Below are 9,930 nucleotides of genomic sequence, written 5' to 3'. Positions count from 1 at the left end.
ATAAAATATTTAATTCATAAATCCCCCTATTAAGACTAATTAAATGCAGCAGAATATTTACGAAAGAAACCATTCTCATGCACTCACCTAGATTTACCTCATTATACTGACTAAAACATGGAGCCAAAACCTAGATCAAGGGAGCATATATTGTTAAAAGAGCAGCAAAAAATAGAGAATAGAACTGGTAGGATCGTGATTACTTGAGAGATTGAATTCCATAAAACCCACACAAATTGGTTGGTCACCGACATTCATTTTTAGCATTATAATATGACCTAAAAAAATTCCCAGCACAGGGCACACAACACGGATGATATTACTCTCTAATTTAATACTTAGTTTCCCAATGTCATATATCCTGGGCTGCCTTTCACCTTCCCACACATAAAAAATACTCGCAAAAATCACACTGCTAAATAAATCAAGAGGTGTCAACAACACTTATGCCTCCTCAGTGCTTTTTGTTAGTCGTGAGGGCACACTGAGCATACACTTCACTCTGTTCACCACTTTATTTCCTTTGTAAAATTGCATGCCACCATCTAAAGACAAGTGCTTTTATCAACATCATCTGAACAACAACCCAAACATTTCATGGGTTTATATCATATAATTAGGGGGGATGCACAAAAAAGTAATCATTTTTTTAATTGTTTAATTACGTCCAAACCTCCGTGTTACTATAACTCATTAGCTCCAACTTAAACTTTAAGAGATCCGAGATTAAAACTAGAGAGCACAACAAACTATCAGAATCTTTAGCTTTCTATCTGATCAAATTTATCAATTATATCATGTTGCTTATCATTGAGGACATAATCATCCTCAATCTCTCCACTCCCGATCCCAATTCGGTCAAAAGAAACAACTTATATTCTAAATAAGAATAATAGCACCTTAAATTATCATCTCTTTTCTTCTTTCTTAATCCTTCATCTGCTCCCGTTTATCAACATTCCTCCAGTCAACGATAGCCTACCATAAATTTTCACAATCTAACCTCAACAGAATTTTTTTTTAATATAAATTAAAACGAAAATAAACTAAATTACCTAATAGATATATCTAATTTTCCTAATTTCAGAAGGAAAAAAGAACCCCTAAATTACCGTTCTGAGCTGTCCGAATCGGGTCGGATCCATCAGCAGCTCCTTCATCTTAGCGGTCCTCGGATGATGCATCCACAAGTAGTATCCATGAAACTTGAACTGAAACCTTATTAGCTGGGCAGCAAACCTCAGGATCGATCCAATTCTACACAAGACAACACAACGCGTCGGCTTCTCAAGCAGGCACAGTGGCTTCCCCTTCTCCGCGGCCGCCAAGCCCCGCGCACGTGCAAGCTCGTCGGCGAGCGGAATGTAGGCGGCTTCAATCTTGGGATCGTCCAAAACCTCCTCGGTAGCTTCCGTAGGCGCGACCGGAGGAGGAATCTAAGGCCGTTAGCGGCGATGAAAGGCGTTGGGCTTTTTTTTCGAAGATTGGAGGCGGCTCCGGACGGCGGTGATGATGCTTTAGGGGTGAGGCCCGACGGCACGTGAGAATTTGTAAGGCCGATTCCCGCGCCATGCCGACGAATCGCCGAAGCGGTTGGGGTCTCGGCGGGCCATTTTTTTTTTTTATCGGATTTTGGAGGATTTGATTTGGGGTTTTGGAGCGAGGAGAGTTTAGTAGGAGAGACTCGAAATTAGAGGGGTTTGGTAGGAGATTATAGCTCTGCGTGATGAATGATAGCGCTGACACGTGCTGGTCCAAACTTGTGGGCCCGACTTGATGAAATCATTACATACGTAACAGCTTTGTTGTATACCAGCCACAGAACCGGCGTGGAGGTGTTTACTATTATGGGAAAAATGCTTCCAGCCCCCAAATGTGCTTACCACCTCCAAGTCTTTGTTAACGGGTGTTTTACCCTTAAAAATAAAGATTATATTCTCTGAGCCCCAAAACACAAAACCCAAGACATTAAAATATGTGAAGACCATAATACCCTTCTCTCTTTTTTTTAATTAAAATATGATGAGCATTATTTTATTATTTTCGTTTTCTCTCTCTTTATCATGAAGTATTGAGATGATAGTTGAAATGATTGATGAGGATTATTTTATTATTTTTGTTTTTTATTATTTTGGTTGTTTGTATTGGGAGATTGTTAAAGTTACGGGTTAATTGTTAAGGTTACGAATTAATTGTTAATGTTACGGATCAATTGTTAATGTTATGAATCCTCTCTCTCTCTCTCTCTCTCTCTCTCTCTCTCTCTCTCTCTTTATTAAAATATGATGATGATTATTTTATTATTTTTATTTTCTCTCTCTCTTTATCATGATGTACTAAGATGATAGTTAAAATGATTGATGAGGATTATTTTATTATTTTCGTTTTATATTATTTTGGTTGCTTGTATTGGAAGATTGTTAAAGTTACGGGTTAATTGTTAAGGTTACGAATTAATTGTTAATGTTACGGGTCAATTGTTAAGGTTATGAATTCTCTCTCTCTCTCTCTCTCTCTCTCTCTCTATCTATCATGATGTTTCTTTGATGATATTGAAATGATTAAAGAGAATTATTATTTTATTATTTTCGTTTTTTATTCTTTTTGTATTTTTAGAATATTCGTTGTTAAGGATAATGGTTGGTTGCAAAGGTTATGCATTGATTGTTAAGGTTACGGGTTTATTGTTAAGGTTATGGGTTTGTTGTATAGGTTACGGATTTGTTGTTAAGGTTACGGGCTTAATTGTTAAGGTTACGGATTTAATTGTTAAGGTTACGGGTTTAATTGTTAAGGTTACGTGTTTAATTGTTAAGGTTACGGATTTAATTGTTACGGTTACGGTTTATTAATTGTTAATGTTATGGTTTAATTGTTAAGGTTACGGGTTTAATTGTTAAGGTTATGAGTTTAATTGTTATGGTTACGGGTTTAATTGTTAAGGTTACGGGTTTAATTGTTAAGGTTACGGGTCAATTGTTAATGTTATGGATCCCTTCTCTCTCTCTCGTAACCTTAACAATTAAACCCGTAACCTTAATAATTAAACCGTAACATTAACAATTAAACCGGTAACATTAACAATTAAACCCATAACCTTAACAATTAAACCGTAACCTTAACAATTAAACCCGTAACCTTAACAATTAAAACTGTAACCGTAATAATTAAACCCGTAACCTTAACAATTAAAACCATAACGTTAACAATTAAATCCGTAACCTTAACAATTAAACCGTAACCTTTATAATTAATAAACCGTAACCTTAACATTTAAACCCGTAACCTTAACAATTAAACACATAACCTTAACAATTAAACCCGTAACCTTAACAATTAAGCCCGTAACCTTAACAACAAATCCGTAACCTACACAACAAACCCATAACCTTAACAACAAACCCTTAACCTTAACAACCAACCCGTAATCTTAACAATCAATGCATAACCTTTACAACCAACCATTATCCTTAACAACGAATATTCTAAAAATACAAAAAGAATAAAAAAAACAAAAATAATAAAATAATAATCCTCTTTAATCATTTCAATATCATCAAAGAAACATCATGATAGAAAGAGAGAAAGAGTGAGAGAGAGAGAGAGAGGAGAGAGAGAGAGGATTCATAACCTTAACAATTGACCCGTAACATTAACAATTAATTCGTAACCTTAACAATTAACCTGTAACTTTAACAATCTCCCAATACAAACAACCAAAATAATAAAAAACAAAAATAATAAAATAATCTTCATCAATCATTTTAACTATCATCTAAATACTTCATGATAAAGAGAGAGAGAAAACGAAAATAATAAAATAATCCTCATCATATTTTAATAAAAAAAAGAGAGAGAGAGAGAGAGGATTCATAACCTTAACAATTGACCCGTAACATTAACAATTAATTCGTAACCTTAATAATTAACCCGTAACTTTAACAATCTCCTAATACAAACAACCAAAATAATAAAAAACGAAAATAATAAAATAATCATCATCAATCATTTCAACTATCATCTCAATACTTCATGATAAAGAGAAAGAGAAAACAAAAATAATAAAATAACCATCATCATATTGTAATAAAAAAAGAAAGAGAGAGAGAAGGATATTATGGTCTTCACATATTTTAATGTCTTGGGTTTTGTGTTTTGGGGGCTCAGAGAACAGAATCTTTATTTTTGGGGGTAAAACACCCGTTGACAAAGTCTTGGGGGGTGGGAAGCATGTTTCCTTAGCTTTTGGGGGCTGGAAGCATTTTTCCCTAATTTTATTTATTCACATTAATGTGGTTAGGGGGTGTTTATTTCAAATCCTATAATTTTAGGATATGTATTTTACTATAGGATTTAAAATTCATAGGTTTTTTTTTTAACATAGGTTGGATTTTTAAAATATTATTTGTTTCATCAATATTTTAGGATATGTAATTTTATAATTTGTATTTTATTTGCTTCAAACTCAAATTGTAGCATTACAAATTTTAGAATTTGAATTCTAGCCTAAATCCTCTCTCAAAGAGAGGATTTCACAAATGCTATAATATATTAATTTTTTATTATTTGGGTATTCAATATCCCAAAATTTATTTTCAATCAAACAAAGGTTATGGAATCCATAAACTCAAAAAAAAAAAACCACTTTTTCATCCTAGAATTTGTAATCCACCCTATATCCTAAAAAAAGTTGAAACAAACACCCCCTTAACGTCTCAATCGGGTTAAAATTGAATCAAGATAGGGATGGTTGAGAGATAACCTAGTTGAGAACCATATTTTTTTAACTAAAAACAACTAGTCTAATCTCATGTAAGTGTTTACCAAACGTATTCAAGTAATTTATTTTGGCACAGGTAAATTAGTTTTATTTTGGCACCCGGGAATGGCTCAATAATGCTAAATGATACTGGGACGCTGCTTGTGATGCCCTTCGTCCTCATTCGACTTTCTGAATAGAGGCCTCCCCGTAGATCGTTGGGTTACATTGGGCCTCGATCAACATGGGCTGTTTGAATTGAACAAAAACAGGGAGCTGGAGTAACCGAAGACCCAACCCACTCGAGGGCCGATAACCAATCCAAGCACGGAGAGGCTTAAATGAACTGGCCGTCGCGCTCTCATGAAATTTAAGCCGATCCCCTCTCTTCCCTCCCGTTTTCTCCCAAAATCCCAACCCCAAACTCGACTTCATCATCTCCTTCAATCATGCATCTCAAACCAATCCCTTCACCTCCATCTGAACCCAATCCACGCCCAGTCCCTCGCTTGCGGCCTCTCATCAGACCTCTTCTTCACCAATCTCCTCCTCAAAGCCTACTCTATATCCGACCGCCTTCGAGAAGCTCGCAAGCTGTTCGATCAAATGCCCCAAAGAAACATCATTTCTTGGTCTTCGTTGATCTCTGCGTACACCCAATCGAACCGATCTGAAGAGGCTTTCTCCCTCCTCTCGGACTTCCGGAGGTCTTCTTTAGAAAACCCGAATGAGTTCATCCTCGCTAGTGCCCTTAAAGCTTGTAAAGAGTCAAGGGTAGTCAATCGCTCATTCCAAATTCACGGGCTTGCCAAAAAATTGGGATATTGTTCCGATATCTTTGTGGGTACTTCTCTTATCAACTGTTATTGCAAAATCGGATTGATGGAAGAAGCAATGACCGTGTTCGATGAGCTCCCTATAAAGAATTCGGTCACATGGACTGCAATAATCGCGGGTTATTCCCAAACTGGTAGGAGCAGCGAGTCTCTTCGATTGCTCAATCAAATGAGGGAATCAGGAGTTGCGCCTGATATGTTTATTATTTCGAGTGTGTTAAGTGCTTGTTCATCATTGGAGTCTCTTGAATGTGGAAGGCAAGTTCATGGTTATGCGTATAGAAGTGGGACACAGATGGATGTTTCGGTGAACAATGGGCTTATAGATTTGTATTGCAAGTGCTCTGAAGTGAGGACTGCTAGAAGAGTGTTTGATTGTATGAATCTTAAGAATCTTGTTTCTTGGACTACTATGATATCAGGATACATGCAAAATTCTCTGGATCAAGAAGCTTTAGATCTATATGTTGAGATGAGCAGAATAGGATGGGAACCCGATGCGTTTGCTTGCACAAGTGTATTAACTTCCTGTGGTTCATTATTGGCTTTGGATCAGGGAAAACAAGTGCATTGCTTTGTTGTGAAAGCTAATCTAGAATCTGATGATTATGTTAAAAACGGACTTATAGATATGTATTCGAAATGTGACTCTTTGGTCGATGCAAGAATTGTGTTTGATTTGATGGAAGACCACAATGTCATTAGTTACAATGCCATGATTGAAGGTCATGCAAGGCATGAAGAAGTTGGCGAGGCTGTTTCATTGTTCAATAGGATGAGGAAATCTGAGACCTTGTCTCCGAGCCTCTTGACCTTTGTGAGCCTCCTCGGAATGTCAGCATCATTATCATTCGTGGATTTAAGCAGGCAAGTGCATAGTCTCATTATTAAATCAGGAATCTTATTAGACCTTAAAGCAGGCAGTGCTTTAGTCGACGTCTACTCAAAGTGTTACTTTGTTAATGACGCGAGAGTTTTGTTTGAATCAATGGATGAGAAAGATATTGTAGTATGGAATGCTATGATATTTGGTTACACACGAAATGATCAAAGCGAAGAGGCCCTAAGGCTTTTCAATCAATTGCGTATTTGTGGTTTGAGACCAGATGCGTTCACTTTTGTTGCGGTTGTTACAGCAGCAAGTGAGCTGGCAAGCCTCTTCCATGGCCTCCAATCTCATAACCAAATTATAAAATGTGGCCTAGATGATGACCCCCTCATATCTAATTCACTTATCGACATGTATGCAAAGTGTGGATGCATCCAAGAATCTCGTGTAGTATTCAACTCAACTGATGGAAGAGATACTGTATGTTGGAACTCTATGATCTCAAGATATGCACAACATGGGCAATCAGAGGAAGCGCTCAGAGTTTTTCAGCTGATGAGAGAACAAGAAATAGGGCCAAACTATGTAACATTTGTTGGTGTTCTCTCTGCTTGTGTTCATGTAGGGCTGATTGAAGAAGGATTGACTCACTTCAATTCTATGAAACCGGTATTTGGTATTGAACCAGGGATGGAGCATTATGCTTCGGTAGTTAACCTCTTGGGCCGAGCTGGGAAATTGGAGGAAGCTAAGGAGTTCATCAAGCGAATGCCAGTTGAGCCTGCTGCGATTGTTTGGAGAAGCTTACTTAGTGCCTGTAGAGTGTTTGGTAATGTCGATATCGGAAAGTACGCTGCAAGAAAGGCGATATCGATTAATTCACAGGACAGTGGACCTTATGTATTGATGTCGAATATATATGCTTCAAAGGGAATTTGGGGAGGTGTTGATAAGTTGAGAAAAGAGATGGATTCTGTTGGGGTGTCAAAGGAACCAGGGTATAGTTGGATTGAGGTTATGAAGGAGGTTCATGTGTTCATTGCAAGAGGGAGTGAGCACGAGGAGACAAATATCATCTATATATTGTTGGATGGGCTGACACAGATCATGAGAAGTGTTGAGGATGTACCGAATGTCAACACAATTTAGATGGAGATTAATGATTTTGGGGGAGACTACAGATAAAAGATGCAATTCCGACATGAGAAAGTTTACAAATGAGGACGTGGGAATTGTTTACATCAGTCAAAAATAAGAAAGTTATCGATTCGAAGCATGATGATTTGGGATGTGGACGTGGCGGGCTCAACAACCAGCAAGCTAGTCTTTGATTTCTCTCTTTCTACAAACGATGCATAACATCCGATGGAGATAAATAAATTTGACCATAGGTAAATGGAAGTCCGAAACATTTTTAAAATATACATTACATTCTTAATCTGACCGACGAGCATTATATCTTGTTTTAGTTTGAAAAAATAAAATAAAAAATCAATCAGATTGTATCTGTACCAATTCATCTGACCCTATATTTGAAAATTTTGGATACGTGATTAGTTTTTAGGGTTAATCCCACAAAATCGATTTGGGTATTTAACTGACCCTACATTTGCGGGGGTGTTGCACATAACCCCCTGAAATTTATTTTTATTCGGGGTCAATTGTTTTGAAATGTTTGTGTAATTTAGGTATTCCCACTTCAGGACAAGCCATTCTAATCCAGCCGTTGCGCACTATGTACAATCCTGATCGTTGTTTCTACTCCGTTTAGTAAAATAGATTTGGGTTTTTTGATATTAGTCTCTTAATTCTTTGAAATTAGTCCCGAAATCATTAACATTGCTAGTAGGTCTCTAATTCTTAAGTTTTTTTCAAACTAGTCCTCTAAGTCAGTGAACATTGCTAATAGTCCCTCAATTCTTATAACTTGTTTCAAATTAATCTCTCTAATTGCTACTTCTAATTGCTAATAGTCCCTCAAATCTCTTAATCTTAATCGAGTTATATAATCTCTCGGAGATATGAATTCCATGGACAAATTTTGTGCTAGTAATGCACAATCCTTTGCTGGCAAACATGTGAATAAGACAACTTCACGAAGAAAGAGGATCTTTATAGACCTAAAAAGAACAACTCACAAGTAGGTTAAGACACCTGCCACAAAATCTGTAGTTTAAGATCATGTAGCAAAGAGAACAAGCCTACTTTTCCAGACTAACTAAAGATCTGAATGAAGAAAGAATATAGTGTAGATATTGTAAGACGTAAACTTACCAAAAAAGACTCGGACATAATACAAGCCAAAGAGCAAAAACCAGTAACACATTCTCAATCAACTTAACTAATGCAGGTCATATGTTACAAAATTTTGTGCGACTGTCAGGTGGTAGTTTGTTTCGTTATCCACATCTTCAGCTATCTTTGGCAATCAGTGTTAGATTAAGAAGATGTAGAACCATACCTAAATCCATGGAGTAGGATGTGATCATTGAGTTTTTGAGATGTAGATCTTACAAATCTTGTACGTATATATTCTCTTTAGAGAAACTCTAATCCTTCTGAAGATGAGAAATCAGAAAGAGATTCTACGTAGAGATTTGGGGAACCACAACCCTATTTATAACTGAATCAATTATTCATAATTATTAATTCGGTCATTCATAAAATTTAACAATTATATTTTGGTCTCTACACATAAGAAACTCATACTTTAATTATGCATTAAAAGTCTAAATCCTAAATTAGATCACTTTAATGGGCTAACCTTGATTGATAGCACATAGTACATATCTATTTAATATATTAGCCATTTATTGGATTTTAAATCCAACAATCTCCCACTTGGGTCATATATGTTACTATATAAATATAAATTATGATATAACCTTATGAGCTCATGAATTTTACTATAAAAAAATATGCATCCTTATCAATCTCGTTTATTTTTTACATTAACATAGGATCAAAGTGATCTTTATTGCATTTATCGCAACGAGACCCATCAATGATCAAGTATATCAATACAACCAATAACACAGATCAAGTATGGATGTGTAGCATAAAAATTTAGTGTAGTGTGATCTTAACATGCCCATTTCCAACTGGTCCACCTTAAAACCTCAGTTAGATAATACCGAAAATCAGAGTGAATATGAATTGAAAACTTTATATAGCGATAAATAACCATATAATATTCATAAAATCATAACAAATGTGTCTACAAGTAAAAGCATATAAAATACAAACTCCTACTAAAATGACGTATCCTAAAGAAATAAAACACACATATGAGCAGTGTGCTCATGAAAGACTTTGGTGGCAATCCCTTAGTCAGCGGATCCATGATCATGAAGTTTGTTTCAATATGCTCTATAGACACAAGTCCACTTTGATCTCTTTCTTTAACAACTAGGAACTTGATGTCTATATGTTTCGACTTCGTCGAGCTCCTGTTATTGTTGGAATACAACACTGCTGATTTATTGTCACAAAATAATTTAAGTGGT

General features: G+C 36.0%; 2 protein-coding genes across 2 annotated transcripts in view; one reads left to right on the top strand and one right to left on the bottom strand.

Moving 5' to 3' along the window:
• LOC109823471 (uncharacterized oxidoreductase At4g09670-like) overlaps positions 1-1,572 on the bottom strand; it is a 5,568-nt gene extending 3,996 nt beyond the window's left edge. The window contains 2 exon segments of the mRNA XM_020389754.1: positions 1,113-1,403; positions 1,405-1,572. Coding sequence (XP_020245343.1) covers positions 1,113-1,403; positions 1,405-1,572 — 459 coding nt within the window.
• LOC109823856 (pentatricopeptide repeat-containing protein At4g39530) lies at positions 4,889-7,939 on the top strand. The gene has a single exon (XM_020390269.1). The coding sequence runs from the start codon at positions 5,123-5,125 to the stop codon at positions 7,571-7,573; it is 2,451 nt and encodes an 816-aa protein (XP_020245858.1). The 5' UTR covers positions 4,889-5,122; the 3' UTR covers positions 7,574-7,939.

Source organism: Asparagus officinalis, chromosome 9 (assembly GCF_001876935.1).
Source record: "Asparagus officinalis chromosome 9, Aspof.V1, whole genome shotgun sequence".
Taxonomy (NCBI): domain Eukaryota; kingdom Viridiplantae; phylum Streptophyta; class Magnoliopsida; order Asparagales; family Asparagaceae; genus Asparagus; species Asparagus officinalis.
Note: the sequence above shows the minus strand (reverse complement) of the source record. Positions and strands in the feature narration are given on the sequence as shown.

Bases quoted from the DNA above. Each gene is read 5' to 3' on its own strand.
- LOC109823856 (XM_020390269.1), top strand. From the start codon at position 5,123: ATGAAATTTAAGCCGATCCCCTCTCTTCCCTCCCGTTTTCTCCCAAAA.